General features: G+C 34.6%; 2 protein-coding genes across 2 annotated transcripts; one reads left to right on the forward strand and one right to left on the reverse strand.

Annotated features, from left to right (window-relative positions):
* The first annotated feature begins 2,600 nt into the window (after positions 1-2,600).
* On the forward strand, positions 2,601-8,558 carry LOC103343512 (beta-hexosaminidase 1-like). Its single transcript, XM_089052925.1, has 15 exons — positions 2,601-3,067; positions 3,163-3,246; positions 3,666-3,701; positions 4,403-4,514; positions 4,617-4,687; positions 4,815-4,945; positions 5,381-5,397; positions 5,537-5,585; positions 6,229-6,329; positions 6,589-6,648; positions 7,159-7,192; positions 7,324-7,422; positions 7,619-7,678; positions 7,768-8,018; positions 8,150-8,558. The coding sequence occupies exons 1-15, from the start codon at positions 2,720-2,722 to the stop codon at positions 8,323-8,325; spliced, it is 1,629 nt and encodes a 542-aa protein (XP_088909051.1). The 5' UTR covers positions 2,601-2,719; the 3' UTR covers positions 8,326-8,558.
* Positions 8,559-10,690: 2,132 nt separating this feature from the next.
* On the reverse strand, positions 10,691-12,359 carry LOC103343748 (uncharacterized). The gene is made up of 3 exons (XM_008247387.3): positions 12,135-12,359; positions 11,586-11,711; positions 10,691-11,069 (listed from the first exon to the last, which is right to left on the reverse strand). The coding sequence occupies exons 1-3, from the start codon at positions 12,307-12,309 to the stop codon at positions 10,753-10,755; spliced, it is 618 nt and encodes a 205-aa protein (XP_008245609.2). The 5' UTR covers positions 12,310-12,359; the 3' UTR covers positions 10,691-10,752.
* Positions 12,360-17,315: the final 4,956 nt, after the last annotated feature.

Consider the following 17,315-nt stretch of genomic DNA (forward strand, 5'->3'; position numbering starts at 1 on the left):
GTAATGTGATCATCCACCTTTAAACAATACATACATTCACTTGTGTGCAATTTGTAGATTCATTGTTAAATACAACAAAAGCAATAAAAATAATTACTTATTGTTTATAAACAAATAAAAATACAGTGAATGAATAAGATGATAAAACCCAAAAATAATTATTGTGAGCACATGACATAGAATTACAACAAATAAATTGATATTATGTCATAAGAAGTGATAAAAAGTATATATATGATGAAATATATGTAAATACAGTATGCATCTTTTTAATATATATATATATATATACATATATAATCAAAAGCATACCAATAGGAATAGGAGGGAGGAGGGAGGAGGGAGGTGGGAGGCCTATCTATTTCTTTTTCTTTTCCTCTCTAAAATCAATAGGTCAACAAGCAGCAGGAACATACCAGCAGGAACAGGAGGGTCTGGTTCCTTCAAAAAGTCAACATTTGGTGACGTGTGGTTAGCAAAATAAGTCATAAGTTCTTCAAACCTCCTTTGTTATGCAGTCTTTGGTTGTTTATAGGCTTGTTATCTGTTTGGATGCAATTATATTATTAAATACAAAAATAAAAATGAAAAGAATGGGTTGTAACGTCAAAGAAGTTAAAAGGAATGACATTGATCTTATTAACAAATAACTATATTATTAAATATCAAAAATTTATCGTGCACGCACCAAAATAACTTGACTGGAAAATATTAAAGTGATTCAAAAATTTGGGATATACATCCTCTAATTATACCAACAAAAGTAAAACAAAAACAGCAGTTTCTTTTTACCAAAACCACACAAAGCCCAATAGTAAAAGAGACAACAAAATTGTTGAGAAATACGCTCAATTAACCAAATGGAGCAACGAATTCTATCCACATTTGGCGAGCAAAGGAAAAGGTCATTCGCAGAGCAGTTGTTATCAAGCACCATGTGGGAATCGAGCACCATGTGGGAAAGAGATTGGGAGGGATTCTAGGGTTAAGGAATTGGCGTAGAGATGAGATTGTAAATACTGAGATTAAGAAGATGGGTAAATCTGACGGCTTTAATAAGCAATGCACGTATTAAATGTTTTTATTCTTTTATCATTATTAATTTTTCTCTAAAATGTAATATAATGGATTTCCCATTAAAAAGGATATTAGCCTGCCCCTTCAAATTTCATGGGTCTGCCCACAAAGCTTTGTTTGGGCTGCAAAAAAAACTATTAACAAACAATATAAATATCTTATTGTGCCCACAAAGCTTTGTTTGTGTGATATTATAGATGGGTGGACAAACAATAAATCTTAAGTTCAAGTTTCTATGATAAAAATTTGGTTAATATTACACTTTCTCGTAGCTCCCACCTTTTCTGCAATCAAATATGAACTACACCAAAAAAAAAAAGCTAAATATTTTATGTTTTCAAAATAAATATAATTGTGTTTGTAGGAGCAAATATTACAATTTTGTAGTATTATGAAGACAACAATTTGAACTTTTATCAATAATATAACATTTGTTTAAAGAAAGTATTTGTATTTTGGAGCAAGATACCCACTAAACTCTAGCCAGCATTAACTTTTGGGTTAATTTCAATTTAATATCCTAAACTCTCACCCAGATTTATTCCTATACTCGCAAGTTTAACAATCATGTACCTTACTCTCACCATGTACTGTTCCTTTCGGTTTAATAAAATACTATATTTCCTTAAATAAATAAAAAAGTATCTTAATCTTTTTAATTTTTTGCCATATAGTTTTGGCATCACTTAACCGCCAAAATGTATGTACCTATGTGGCAGGTCTAGTTTTCAGCCATTCGCTTCTTTCGATGTTAGTTGAAGGGTATTTTCGGGCAATTGTTGTCTTCTACTAGTACTTTTATTAAGAAGCTATTACACATTTTCTGCAAGTTTGGGTGGGAAGACACCAATTGCCTAAAAATAAGCTTCAATTGACATTAAAAGAAGTGAAAACGTAGGCAATTAACAGAAATTTTGAATGTGATGTTAACATCATAACCATATTGCAAAAAATTAAAAAGATTAAAATACATAATTGTTAAAATTAAGAGTGCATAAACAAACATACTTTAAAAGTGAGAATTCATAGCACTAAATTGAAACTAACCCTTAACTTTTATTTGTTTTTGTTCAAAAGTTCAGAATCAGAGATATATTCAGTCATAAACACTGTATCAGAGGAAAATAAAGAAAATTAACTTGACGTTGTAAAATAAACAGCTGCACGTAAATTGAATGAGACACAATATTTAACGAGGTTACGTCCTGAGAAAGCAATAGCAGTAACATCCTCTCACTCTCCCTCTTTCTTCCTTCTCTCCTTTCATTCCTCTCTGCCTGAGCTCTCATTTCTTCTCAGATGGTGTGTCCAGCAAAGGAAGGGGGAAGCCTTATTTGTAGGCAGAATTCTGTGGCTGCTTACTCATATTTCTTTCGCTTCACGTGGGTATTTGCAGACAAGCCTCACCATTATTCTCTTCTTTTCTTTATGTGGCTCCACCGCATTCTTTACAACACATGAGGATTTTATATTTTTTGATTCCGTTTATACCAACTTTGTCTTCTTCTCATCATCTCCATCATTGGATGTTTCACCTGCTCCACTCTCCTGTCACAAAACACAGACCATAGTTCTGTTCTTATCGAACACTCAAAACTCAAAACTCAATCCCATCTCTCATTTCTCAGAATTCAGGCAGGCCATGTCCACCTTGTTCTTAATCTTGTTCTTCTTCTCTCACTCCCTCTGTGTTCTGCAAACCCAAGGCCTTAATTCAGCTGATGAAGTCAACGACTCTCTAACGTACCTATGGCCTCTGCCTTCCGAGTTCACCTCCGGCAACAAGACCTTTTCTGTCCACCCACAGCTCTCGCTCGTTGTGGGCGGGAACGGAGGCAACTCTAGCATTCTCAGACTTGGGTTTGATCGCTACAAAGCTATTATATTCAAGAACAGTCATGGGGTTTCTTCCTTTGATAGAATAAGGGGGAGGAGACTGTCCTATGATGTTACTAAACTGAAAGTTGTGGTTCATTCAGATAGCGAAGATGTGAGTTGGGTTTTTTCATAAATTCAGAGTTTGTATTTGTTTATGAGAAAATGATTGTGGTTTTGACTTTTGATAGCGAGTTTGGCTATTTTCAGCTTCAACTTGGTGTGGATGAGAGCTATACTTTGTTTGTGCTGAAGAAGGATGACCAATCGATTGTTGGGGAGGCCACCATTGAGGTAAATTGAGGATTGAAGATTGTGGTTTTTCAATTCTTTGGTGTATTCTGACAATTAGATGCAGAAGCAGATGATAATTTGTTGTGAATTGCACTGCCCTGTTCCCTGGATGGTTTAAGCTCTTTGAGCCAGCAATTTATATCAAGCAAAACATATATATGCTTTCCCATCCTGCATTGAATGCACTGCATGAGGTTAACAGATAACTAAAAAATGGGGATGAGAGGTTTCAAACCAAAGAACTAAGAATGTCTTGCAAGTCTGCAGTACTAAACCACTGGCTCTGACTAGTACATGATGCGTTAACATCAAAATTAATCAATATCGACTCACATTTTGGAGTAAATGAATAGCAAAATAATGGTATGGATGTGCTGACGTTCCATGGATGTTGATTTTTGTTCCCTTTCTGGTTGCAGGCAAACACTGTGTATGGTGCTCTGCGGGCGTTAGAGGTATGTATGATTGTTACTACGTTGTGTTACGAATTAGGCATGGTGATGTACAAGCCCATGTATATAAGTAGGGGGGGTTATTTTCGTGAGTTGGACTGCAACTTGACTTCCAATAAGGCAAGTGAGGAAGAGATTGAGGTAGGTACTAGGGAGAGACAAGCTATCATTTTCTTTCCAGTTAAAGGATAATAATGGACTTTGTACAGATGACCAACAGATGGAAATCATGTTTCCTCCATCTCTTGCTCTCTCAAACTGAGGTGCATGAGTGACCGCTTACCTGAACCTCTGTTGGGTTTGCAGCTGCCAGTCAAATGTCAAATGTCAAATGTTACTGGGGTACTGTTGATCTAGTCCTGGGTAATGCATCACTTGTGATAAGTTGTTCCTTTTACTGGTGGCTCCTTATCAAATTACGCAATTTTGAAATTGTAGAATAACAATGTCATATGTTCCTCTGCTAACTCTGGTGGTTGTCAAAATATCTGCTTGAAATGCTTAAGTATTTATTGCTTACTTATATAAATAATGAATGAAATGTTTCTGGATTAGTAATTGAGATCAACTGTTGGATAAGCTGCTTAATTTGTATTCATGATAGTATGCTTAACAAATCTCTCATCGTGCACAAATAGGCATGGTTATGTTTTGTTCCAGCCTCTCCCTTTCCTTATTCAGTCTTCTCTTTTGCAATGTTCTAGACATTCAGCCAATTGTGTACGTTTGATTACGGGAGTAAATCTGTACAAGTATACAGGGCACCTTGGTACATACGGGACAGTCCAAGGTTTGCATACAGAGGGCTTTTGCTTGGTAAGCTACTATTTTTCATGAAAGAAGGAATTCTCTTATAAGTTCATTAATTAGTTTGTCCTACAATGATTCTTAATGCCTATCTTTTTCACACTTTTGCAGATACATCAAGACACTATTTACCAGTTGACGTGATTAAACAAGTAATTGAATCGATGTCATATGCTAAACTTGTAAGATATGTTACCCAGAAGGGTTTTTTCACTTGGATTCATTTAAGCACCTTCCTGATATTACACTATGTTTTGTTCCTCGAATGTTTTTTCATGTAATACTGATGTTGTGAATTACATTAAGTAGAATGTTCTTCATTGGCACGTCATAGATAGAGAGTCATTTCCTCTAGAAATACCTTCATACCCAAAGTTGTGGAAAGGTTCATATACAAAGTGGGAGCGCTACACAGTTGAGGATGCAATTGAAATTGTGAGGTAAGATTTCTGTAGATTATTCAATCCTCATTAGCTTTTGAACTTCTTTGAAGAGCTGAAGATTACTTGTGTATTCCGTATTCATCCTAATCATTGCATTCTAGCTGTTGAAAACAGAAAGTGCTATGATACATCATATCTTCAGAGAATCTTAAGATGGATTATGAACCTGAATGGGACTTATTTTGAAAACTATGATAATGGCAGTGATTATTACTGATTATCTTAGAGTGAGATAAAATAAAAAAGAATGCTTGCAGAGGACTAAAAATGTGAACCTGAAAAAGTAAATACTGAATTATTCTTGCAGCCTTCTAAATATATTGCCATGTCTTCTTGTTTAATCTGTGTATCTGATATGCAGTTTGTGCTTTCATACTCTTAAATAGACTAATTTTGTGTTTTCTTTCCATGTTTTGACATGTTAATGTGAAGCTTTGCCAAAACAAGAGGTGCGTATAGTCTTTATTTACTGGGCTAGAAAATAAGCTTATGTTCTTTACTATTCCTTGTTGTGTCCTTAGCCTGGTTGGATGCGATACAATCTATTTTACATAATTTACTTGATCATTTTGCATGTTGCTGTGGCAGGCATCAATGTTATGGCAGAAGTAGATGTCCCTGGTCATGCAAAATCATGGTAAAAATCTTTTTCAATATCAACTTTTGTCTTAAGCTAATGTTGTGGACATATTAACTGTCCACTTAAGCTAATGACTTGGACATATTATTGTAGTTAAATTATTTTTAGAATGATAAAAATGGATTTTTCAGCCTTTCCCATCAAGTAGCTATTTTCTCTAAGCTAGGATTTGATGCTTAATTAGTATGGTCTGATTAAATGAAGGGACATAGCTTACTTAACTTTGGTTTTGTCGGTAATTATTTTGTCATGGCTTTCTAGGAACTGAGAGAGTGAAGAAGATACTTAGTTGTCAATATAATTTTTTTCCTATGTTGTAATCTTGGATAACTTCCACTGAAAATGATTTAGAGAAGTTGAACATCACAACGTGCTTACTGCTTACCACTATCTAGAATCGTCTCTGGAGAAAATTCTTTTCTCATTTACTACTTGGTCTGCCAGAACTGAATTTTTTTGTTTATGGTACTTTATTTTTGTGTCTTACCACATGGGCACTTGCAGGAAATTTAAATTACAGTAGCAAACAGATCAGAGTTTTTCTGACATTGCATTCTCATTGAGGAATAGTGCTTTTATGTCATCTGGTAAAACTGCTAATTTATGAAAACTCAAACCTGTTCTTAATTCTCTTGTGCAGGGGCGCTGGATATCCTAATCTTTGGCCTTCCTCTTCCTGCAAAGAGCCACTTGATGTATCAAAGAGTTCAACTTTTGATGTGGTTTCTGGAATTTTGACAGGTTAAGCTCATGAAAACATTTACCCTGTTATTTATTGTGTGCTTATAGATTACTTACTGTATGGGTATACTTCTCTCTCTCTCTCTCTCTCTCTCTCTCTGATTACACACTTGATGCATAGAAATAGGACCTGAAAATCATGAATATCATGTCCACGTATGATTTTTACTTTAAAAAATATATAATTGTCTATAGCTACTGTGGCAAATCTTGTGTTTATCTTCCATATACTAATGCAATTTTGGTTTCCAATGTACAGATATGAGAAATATTTTTCCCTTTGAGCTATTCCACTTGGGCGGTGATGAAGTTAATACAAGTGAGTAAAACCTTTTGTTCTAAGCTAATATTCAGCAGTCATTTTATTCACACAAGAATGGAGAAGTTTACTCTTTTTCTTTATGCGACACTAATCTTTGTGTTATTTTTTATATAAATTTTTTTCTGATAAACAATGAAACTATAAGTACTTTGCTTTTATAAAATTTTGGTGCACGCATGACTTTTATGAGCTAGAAAGTGTTGTATTTTACACCTACCAATTATTATTCGTTCTCCTTCCAAGAGTTTGAAGGAGTACAAATGTTTATATTTTACACCTGCATTGAGATATCATAACTTGTAAGTGAGCGGATGACATTCTGCTTCTTGCAAAATATGATGGATCTGTGATGAGAGAGAAGTGATGTGTTATATTCTAAGGACTTGTATGTAAACTCGTGTATCGTGTGATTGAAAATTTTCATTAGATGTCATGTGCAGAACCTCTCTCTCTCCCTGTATTGTTTCATGCTTGCATACGATCTGATGTTATTTCAAAATTTGACAGCTTGTTGGAGCTCCACTCGACATGTGAAGCAATGGTACTCACTTCATTTGGCATTTTCATTATCTTTCAGATCTTATATGATTACAATTTGCATGTAATCTTCTACCTTTCAAGCGATGATTACAATTTGCATGTAACTCTGTCCATTGGTCTTTATATTTGTAGGCTTCAGCAACACAACATGACTACTAAAGACGCATATCAGTATTTTGTCCTCAAAGCACAAGAAATAGCAATTTCAAAAAATTGGACCCCGGTAAACTGGTATGTCTAATATCAATATAATTGTTACCATCCTTTTTTGTTCCCTTGTAAATTCTTGCTAGGTTTTTCATCAGTTTAAAGTTATGAATCAACAGCTTTTAAACAAAGGAATTCAACTATTCAAAGAGTGTTTCGTTGTTTTTGTTTCTCAATACTGTAAAGAATGATGTGACAGATTTAAGTTTTCTTACCACAGGGAAGAAACCTTCGACACCTTCCCAACAAAGCTAAATCCAAAGACTGTAGTGCATAACTGGTGATTTTCTTCCCTATGCACAGTTTTGTGATGGCATCAAGTGAAGCTCTAATGGTCTTAAGCACTTTCTAACTTTATAAATGCAATAGGTTGGGCCCAGGGGTTTGTCCGAAGGCTGTTGCCAAAGGTTTCAGATGTATTTTCAGCAATCAAGGTGTTTGGTATCTTGACCATCTAGATGTCCCTTGGGAAGATACTTATAATGCTGAACCACTTGAAGGAATTAACGATGTTTCTCAGCAAAAGCTTGTTCTTGGAGGAGAAGTATGCATGTGGGGTGAGACAGCTGATACATCAGATGTTCAGCAAACTATTTGGCCTCGAGCTGCTGCTGCTGCAGGTAAGTAGTGAATTAAGTTGATTTAGAGTCAATCTCCCAGGCGTGATATGTATATAAGCGAGTACTTGGTACTGTGTGTTTTCTGGGTACTCTTCAGCTTGAGACTGAACGCCATTTTGTTTTCCCTGTAGAGCGTTTGTGGAGCAGGAGGGAGGCAACATCTGCGCGAAATGGTAATTTAACTACACTGCCTCGGCTACAATACTTCAGATGCCTCTTGAATAGACGTGGAGTTCAAGCTGCTCCAGTAACCAACTTGATTGCTCGAAGTCCTCCAATTTGGTCCGGGTCATGCTATGACCAATAATACTTCGATTATCATATTAGGTGATTTCATTAGTCTTAAACTTCCCTTCCAATGCTCTACAGATAAATGCAAGCGTTCTAGAGATTTAGCATTTCTGTTGTTCAAACATGCATGCCTATTTATGATAGCTATTATTGTCAGAATTTACGGTTTAGAATCTTTTGCTTCTCGATGTTGAGATCATTGGCTGGGAAATATTATGGATCACAGTGTGGTCATTGTATTTGGAAAAATGGGTGGTTGTTGCCTAGGCGTTCCTTTTTTATATATATAATTATTTAGTATTATAAATTTTAAATTTATACCAAAATCATGCAAAATAAAAGGATATGTAAATTATAAAGTACCATAATTGATATAAAGTCTAACACGGCCGTCTTCCAGCCCCTCTCTCTCGCTCAGACGTGAGTTATAACCCGCGACCTCTCTCTCTCTCTCTCTCTCATAGCACCATTGTCATTTCGTCCTTGGAGATTCCAAAATGGCCCTTTTTTTCTGGGTCAGACCTGCCCAGACCCCCTAAATTCGGTATATATTCAAATACTGGCGTCATAAATAGGAGGGCGCGGGTGCGGGCGCATCCCATTAAGACTCCTATAACCAGTCCAGATAAGCCAGTTTTAGCTCCACTCTCATGATTCACAGCTGACCTAGAAAAAGAACCTGCACGAAGCCAAAAAGTGTAAAGACAATTGTTGTCCAAAAAGTGATGTCAAATTCTGCTATGAGAAAAGAGACAAAATTACATGAAAAGAGAAGGAATCATACAACAGGAAAAATAGCAACATTGATAGTTATTCAATTTTAAAACAGGCACTGGATTAGATTGTGACTGTTTAGGAAACTCTATCATTCTATATAATAGGCCTGCATTTCAACCATTGTATGCCAAGCTCACCATGCTCTCTTCACCATCCCAACGTTAAAACAGAGCTTGCGGAACTCTGTATTGGTAATTTTAACAATTCGAGAACGATATGTAGTGAATCCAAGAGAAAATGAATAACTAACTAGGAAATTTATTCTTCTTTTTTTTCTTTTCTTCTCAACTAAGATTTTAGACAGGTGCATAACAGCAGACTTATGGTTGACAGAATGTAGACTAAAACAGAACATTCCATCTAGAATCTATTACTAAAGCAAATATAAACAGAACATCCGAAAAGTATACTGTAATCACTACATTTTCAAAACCTACACACATGGTTGAGTTGCCCAAAGTGATGTCTTAGAGACTGAACATCTGGTGATTGACACTGGGATTCTGATTGTTGATCATGGCCACAAATATTTGACAATTAGAATCACAAGTTGAAAACCAAGAAATTTAATATTCCATATTATTTATCAGATTAAAGATCATTATTAGGAAAAAGAATACTGATAACCACGACGGCTGGTCATGAAAGCGATACATTAAGAATTGCAATGTTGCATGAGAAAATGCAAGCTCAAACCTAAATATGAAGATAATATACGAAAGTTATACCACTTGGGAATGCAAGCAAAGCATACCCTAGGCCTATCGGCTCCAGATATAAATTATAATGCTCTTGATCAATGGCACAATCTTGCTACTTCATATCCCAAAAAATATTTTGCCTGAGATAAGGCGGCAATCACAATGGCTGAAGCAGTTGTAAAGCTAGAAATGACAGAGTGGCATGAAGTGAATAATCCATCCTAGCCTGAACGGGCAAAGATTATTATGTAACTGAGAAACTAAGGTGATGATGATCCAAAGCCAAACCTAATTTTATGATGACTAGTACAAACAAGACCTAATTAATGTGGTGGTATGATCGATATAGGATTATTTATCTCCTGATTCTGGATTAGCTACGTACAATTACCAACAACATCATCATCAACAAGTTTGTATAAACTGCTGAGTGGCATAAGTTTCAAACTTGTCATACACTGAAAGTTGGGAGTTTTAAATATGTACTTTGGTTTTAGTATGTAACTTTTATTTCAGCTACTTCCAGAGGTTGTCGAAGCATCACTTGGCCTGGCCCTCATATCACATGCATGACACTGCGATAATATCTTTGAATGTATTTCCAACTCCATCCTTATTCTTCAAACCTTGGTCATTCATGCCTAGTTTATTGTTTAGCAAGTCTTTAAATTAAAATAAAGTATACTAACCCCATAAGAGAAGAACAAAATGTATTGAGATAAAAACCACCTTTTACAGATGGATTGGATTCCCACATCTTCAAGCATAAGAATATAATAGACAATGACAATGCATCTGCTGCAAATTGCAATTCATTTGCGATAAAAACAATACAAGTTGTAGGCATCTAAATGATAGGATGCATGGCTAAACAAAAACATGCCCCATTTTTGGCAAACAACATAAAAAAGCACTCCTTTCTCTTTTGCTTTATTAACTCTAGAGTACAATTCATTCTCTATTATCTACTCTTTTGGAGGACAAGCCTTGAAAGAAAAATAACCAGTATAAGGGTCGCATGTAAAAGAAGAATTCAAATTGCGTTGCGGGCACATATCAGGCCAGTGGTCATATGACTTCCCACAGATTCTACAATCCATGAGGATTGCACGTCCACGGGTTTGGCGGCATTTGCCACAACATGAGTCTCTAAACCTACATCCGCATACAATACACTGAACCGAACAACCCTTGCCAAGAATTGCATTCTTTGGGACAACAGACTTGTAGGGGCACAGTTGTGTAATGTGATCATCCACCTTTAAACAATACATACATTCACCTGTGTGCAATTTGTAGACCGATTGTTAAATACAACAAAAGCAATAAAAATAATTACTTAGTTTTTTAATTTTTTTGGTTAATGAAGAAGATAAATCCCAAAAATAAGTATTGTGAGCACATGACATAGAATTTCAACAAATAAATTGATATTATGTCATAAGAAGAGATGAATAAATAAATAAATAATATATATATATATATATATATATGTGATGAAACATATGTAAATAGAGTATGCATCTTTTTTTAATATATATAATCAAAAACATACCAATAGGATTAGGATGGAGGAGGGAGGAGGGAGGTGGGAGGGCTATCTATTTCATTTTCTTTTGGTCTCTAAAATCAATAGGCCAACAAGGTTTTGCCTAGTGAAAAAGAGCCTTAATTTGCAGACTAGTTGTCTCAAGTTCAAAGCCACATGACAACTTTGTAGTGTGTGTGAGACACCTACCTCCCCCTTGTAGTTTATACTATGGCGTGTATCATAAATAAAAATAAATAACAAACATACCAGCAGGAACAGGAGGGTTCGGTTCCTTCAAAAAGTCAACATTTGGTGCTGCTTGGCTAGCAGAATAAGCTATAAGTTCTTCAAACCTCCTTTGTTCTGCAGTCTTTGGTTGTTTATGCTTGTTATCTGTTTGCATGCAATTATATTGTTAAATACAAAAGTAAAAAGGAAAAGAATGGGTAGTAGCGTCAAAGAAGTTAGAAGGAATGACATCGATCCTATTAACAAATAACAATATTATTAAATATCGGGTAGTATTCATCGTGCACACACAAAATAACTTGACTGGAAAAGATGAAACTGTTTCAAAAATTTGGGATAATATATACATCCTCAATTACATCAACAAAAGTAAAACGAAAACAACAGCTTCTATTTTCCAAAACCACACAAAGCCCAATAGTAAAAGAGACAAAAAATTTGTTGAGAAATACACTCAATTAACCAAATGGAGCAACGATCTTCCTCTAAAAGTATTTTCAAATCAAATAGAATTAGGATATTGTACGAAACGAAATTCTACCACATAAACCAAACAAACATACATACCCATTGACTTCAAAATTGAATTCCAAAGTGACTTATCGGTGGAATAGCCGATCCTCTCTTGCGGGGAAAGGTCCTTTCCCCCGCCGCCGTCCTTATCCAGGACCACCGATTGGCCAGCCACATTTGGCGAGCAAAGGAGAAGGTCCTTCGCAGAGCAGTTGTTATCAAGCACCATGTGGGAAAGAGATTGGGAGGGATTTTAGGGTTAAGGGCTTGTCGTAGAGATGAGATGGTAAATACTGAGATTAAAAAGATTATATAGGCGTGGACAGGGCCTTTTTATTTATTTTCTCCCTTTAGAACCCAATTTAAATGCACGCATCTGACGTCTTTAATAAGCATAATTCACGTATTAAATGTTTTTATTCTTTTATCATTATTATTTTTTCTCTAAAATTGTACACAGCAATTTAAATGTGTTTATGTTGTTTGTTTTGTTTCCTGTTTCGCCCTTGTTCTTTTTTTCCTTCCCTTTTTCTTAGTGTCGTATGGAAGACACGTCTTGGAAGGTTTTGGTGTACAAGATTTGATGTCAAAAGTTATCTCTGTTTTTGGTCTCCCCATCTTACTGCTTTTGTTCCTTTGGATCTTATTTTTATTTTGCATCTTTTTTCCAGCGTACTATCCCCAAAACAAAAGGGTAATATTTTTTTAATTGATTTCTTGAGGTTCAAGCATGGAAAGTCTTAGTTCATAGAGTAATATTCTTTTACTTCCTAAAACAACAATTCTCATCTATAAAAGGATGCCTACCGCTTGAACTTTTTCAAACTTACAGAACAACTTATCTTTCTTTCTCAACAGCAAATTGGAGAGCCGAGTTGAGTTGAACTTTTGTTTTGCATTATGGCTGAGACATATTCTACGACCAGTCAAGATTTCAAGGTTTGTGACATTGCCACTACTTATTAAAATACAATTATTATTACTTTCTGTCATACGTGTGTTAAATCTATATCTATCATACGTACTTACTAGCCTCTTGGTCTTTTTTTCTTATCTTTTAATTAGTTAATCATATAATATGCCAGCATGTACACATATATAATAGTATATACTTGGATGAGGCATATCCTTATTTTCTTGTATTTTCTTATCTAATTTTTTTTTTTTTTTTAATATTCAGGTAGCAGGATGGGGCACAACAAACATCGGTATTATTAGTAATAGAGGCTGTGAAGCAATAATTATTGGTGTCTATACAAGGGCTACAAATCCTAATCATAAAGGATTTATTTTGAATGAGGACGCAAAAAAAAAATTCTATATGAAGAGTTGCAATGTACTGGCAACTATGGCGGGAAATTCCATGGATTGTATGAATATATTATGAGTATGGATAACGTAATTGGACGTGCATGTGGGAACGTAGTTAATAATAGCATCCATCGTGCACCAGAAATAGCCCGTAGCTATATTGTTGACTGGTTACTTGGGATGTCTACACCGTATGTTTTTTAGGAGTGTCTTATTATGGCTGGATGGGATGACGAAGATGTTCCTTATGTTTGTGATGTTCAACGTTATGGATTGACTTACGCAACCAGATCAGAAGAGTGCGTTGGATTTGTGAATGGAAGTGGCCGTGAAAGGGTTCAGGCATACTTGAGCACTTGCGAGAAGGTAGTCCAGAGTTCAATTGAATTGTCACAAAATGTGATAGGGGTTTATTATGCGCAACCCTTTTTGATGAAAATAGCGGTGGAAACTTGTGCATGTTCGAGGTTTAAAAAAAAATGTTGAAGTGGTATATCATCGATCGGTTCTGGGAGCGCTTTCTGAATATTACAATGACCTAGTTAGTTATCTTTCCCACTCATTGTTCTTTATCGTGGAAACACAAAAATACCCGTATACACATGAAAATAATGTGAGATTGAACGATAGATTCAGAGTAAAACTTCCAAGATATTGGTAACGCAGATGATCAACTATATGAGCAGCTGAGAAGAGAAAATAGTCAACGTGCTGTGACTCCTGAAACTGAAGCTCTAATGGAAGAATTTGGTCTGGAACAATTTGAGTAAGATGTTATTTGGTTTGGTTTGCCAACATGGAAGTTGGTGCACGCTTTAGATATCTGGCAGCTACGCCTAGCACCTTGGGCATGCACTGCAAGAATAGTAATATTTTGTTTAGTAAATTTGGCTTACGCCCTTTAAATTCAATTTGCCATACCTAAAACCTTTCACTTTTTGTTCCTATAAATAATACCCAATTTGTATAAGTAAAAACCCATGACTAGGATCCAACTCAGCAAGTTACCTAATTAAGCATAAAATTTGATTTATTGTACTTTTCAGATTCCAAAAATACCCCTAACTAAGCCATTATTGCATTTTGTATATTAATGTAGGAATCAATATGGAAACAGTTTTTAATTGGATTGTATATAATGATAGATGTTGAATTTGGAAATATCTCCAAATGGTTGTAATAGATGTAGGAATTAATTTTGGAACATTTTAAAAAAATTAACAATAAATTCAAATTTGGGTAATTGGTTTGTTTAATAAAATGTTTATGTTATTTTCTTTTTATGAATTATACATGACTAATAATCCATTTTATAATTGTTTATGAATAAAACTGTACATACTAATTATGTTGAAAAAATAATGTACCTATTTGTTTTATGAAAAATATAATTTACCTAGTATGAAAAGTGTACATAATTATCTATTCCAATATACCTACATTAATTTTAATGTACTTACAATTAGGATTTAGGTATTATATGTCATCCAATGTAGCTACCATTTGAATAATATACCTACTACGAATAAAGTACCTATTATTTATCTAAATAATGTACCTATTTTCTACTATAAATAATATAGCCTTTTTTCTCTGAATAAAGTACCTATTATTTGTTTTATCAAACGTAATTTTTTAAATGAACCTATTTTCTCTCCAAATAACTTACCAATTTTTTCCTCTAATAATGTACCTATCTTTCCTCTTCAAATAATGTACCTATATTTTATATAAATTATTGTGTACCTATTTTTAATTATGAAAAATATACGCAATTACAAAGTAACTGACTTTTTTTTTTTGGGTAAATAATATACCTATATTTTATATGTATATATTTATATTATATTTTTCATAGGTACATTATTGGATATGTAATTTACAGATTTTTTTTGGTTTGCAATTTTAGGGGGCGAGATGTGAGAGGGAATGACAACTAAAAGAAATGGGGTGATTGATATGCTATTAATAGGGAGTATATTAATTACAATTATGGCAGTTAATGAAATGCTTGAAATAAATTATAAATAAAATATGAAGTTTAGTGGCAACGATGTAAAAACATAGAAATACTACGACCTCTTATATCCTACTGGTCATTTAAATTTGAATTTGGGTTTTCAACGTAGTTATATAGATAGATGGGTTTGTGTCTAAGGGATATCAGTTGTATGGGCTTATATTGGAGTCTCTCTATTTTGTTTAAACTAGTGGGCGAGATAACCCATTTAATTTATTTAATTTGTTTTGATTTGTTTTCGTTTTTCTTTAATCACCGGACATGCACCTCATTTGGTTGAGATCCTTGATTGAGCTTTTCTTAAGTCTTCTAGTAGTGTGTTCATGTAACATCATACTCATTTGGAATTGAGATAATTATAACGAATACACAGATATTATGTCATACACCGAATACATAGATATTATGCCATAAGAATAGAGAGAAAATATATGATGAAATATGTGTAAATACAGTATGGATCTTTTTATATATTATATATAATCAAAAGCATACCAATTGGATTAGGATGGAGGATGGAGGATGGAGGATGGAGGACAGAGGAGGGAGGTGGGAGGGCTAGCTATTTTTCTTTTCTTTTCGTCTCTAAAATCAATAGGCCAACAAGGTTTTGCCTAGTGAAAAAGAGCCTTAATTTGCAGATTAGTTGTCTCGAGTTCAAAGCCATATGACAACTCGGTACGTAGTGTATGTGAGACACCCGCCTCCCCCTTGTAGTTTATACTATGGCTTGTGTCATAGATCAAATCTATAAATAAATATATATAAAAATTAAAAAAACATACCAGCAGGAACAGGAGGGTCCGGGGCCTTCAAAAAGTCGACTTTTGGTGACGTGTGGTTAGCAAAATAAGTCATAAGTCCTTCAAACCTCATTTGTTCTGCAGTCTTTGGTTGTTTGTTATCTGTTTGCATGCAGTTACATTATTAAACACGAAAGTTGAAAGGAAAAGAATGGGTGATGACGTCAAAGAAGTTAGAAAGAACAACATTGATCCTATTAACAAATAACTATATTATTAAATATCGGGTATTCATCGTGCAAACACCCAAATAACTTGACTGGAAAAGATGAAAGTGATTCAAAAATTTGGAACAATACATACATCCTCTAAGTACACCAACAAAAGTAAAACAAAAACAACAGTTTCTTTTTTCCAAACCGCACAAAGCCCAATAGTTTACGAAAAAAGCCTTTTGGTTCTAATTAACCCGTCGGATATGTGTACAAACAATCAAAACAAAATCAATTAACCCGTCGGATTTGTGACATTGCCACAACTTATTAAAATACAATTATTATTACTTTCTGTCATACGTGTGTTAAATTTATGTATATCATATACTTACTAGCCTCTTGATATATTTTTTTCCTCTCTCTTAATTAGTTAATCATAAGATATGCCAGCATGTATATATACTTGGATGAGGCATATTCTCATCCTTATTTTCTTACCTAATAAATTTTAAATTTTTATTCAGGTAGGGGGATGGGGCACGATAAATATCGGTGTTATTAGTAATCAAGACTGTGAAAAAATATTTGTTGGCGTCGATACGAGGGCTACATGTCCTATTAATGAAGGATTTATTTTGAATGAGTGCGCACAAAATTTTTTATACGGAGAATTACAATGTACTTGCAACTATGGCTGGAAATTCCTGGGATTGTACAAATATATTAAGTAGTGTGGATAATGTAATTGGACGTGCATGCGGGGGAGTAGTTAATAATGGCATCCATTGTGCACCAGAATTAGCCCGTAGCTATATTGATCACTGGTTTGAGAAGTGTGGGCGTTTACTTGGGGTGTCTACACCGTATGTTTTTGAGGGGTGTCTTATTATGGCTGGATGGGATGCAAAAGATGTTGCTTATGTTTATGATGTTCAACGTTCTGAAG

The sequence above is a fragment of the Prunus mume genome, linkage group LG5 (genome assembly GCF_029339155.1).
Source record: "Prunus mume cultivar Tortuosa linkage group LG5, ASM2933915v1, whole genome shotgun sequence".
In the NCBI taxonomy this organism is placed as follows: domain Eukaryota; kingdom Viridiplantae; phylum Streptophyta; class Magnoliopsida; order Rosales; family Rosaceae; genus Prunus; species Prunus mume.

Coding starts and splice junctions, on each gene's coding strand:
- LOC103343512 (XM_089052925.1), top strand. CDS start 2,720: ATGTCCACCTTGTTCTTAATCTTGTTCTTCTTCTCTCACTCCCTCTGT. Junction 5,586..6,228: donor CCTGGTCATGCAAAATCATG/GTAAAAATCTTT, acceptor TCTCTTGTGCAG/GGGCGCTGGATATCCTAATC. Junction 7,679..7,767: donor AAGACTGTAGTGCATAACTG/GTGATTTTCTTC, acceptor TAAATGCAATAG/GTTGGGCCCAGGGGTTTGTC.
- LOC103343748 (XM_008247387.3), bottom strand. CDS start 12,309: ATGGTGCTTGATAACAACTGCTCTGCGAAGGACCTTCTCCTTTGCTCG. Junction 11,712..12,134: donor TTCAATTTTGAAGTCAATGG/GTATGTATGTTT, acceptor GCATGCAAACAG/ATAACAAGCATAAACAACCA. Junction 11,070..11,585: donor GAACCCTCCTGTTCCTGCTG/GTATGTTTGTTA, acceptor AATTGCACACAG/GTGAATGTATGTATTGTTTA.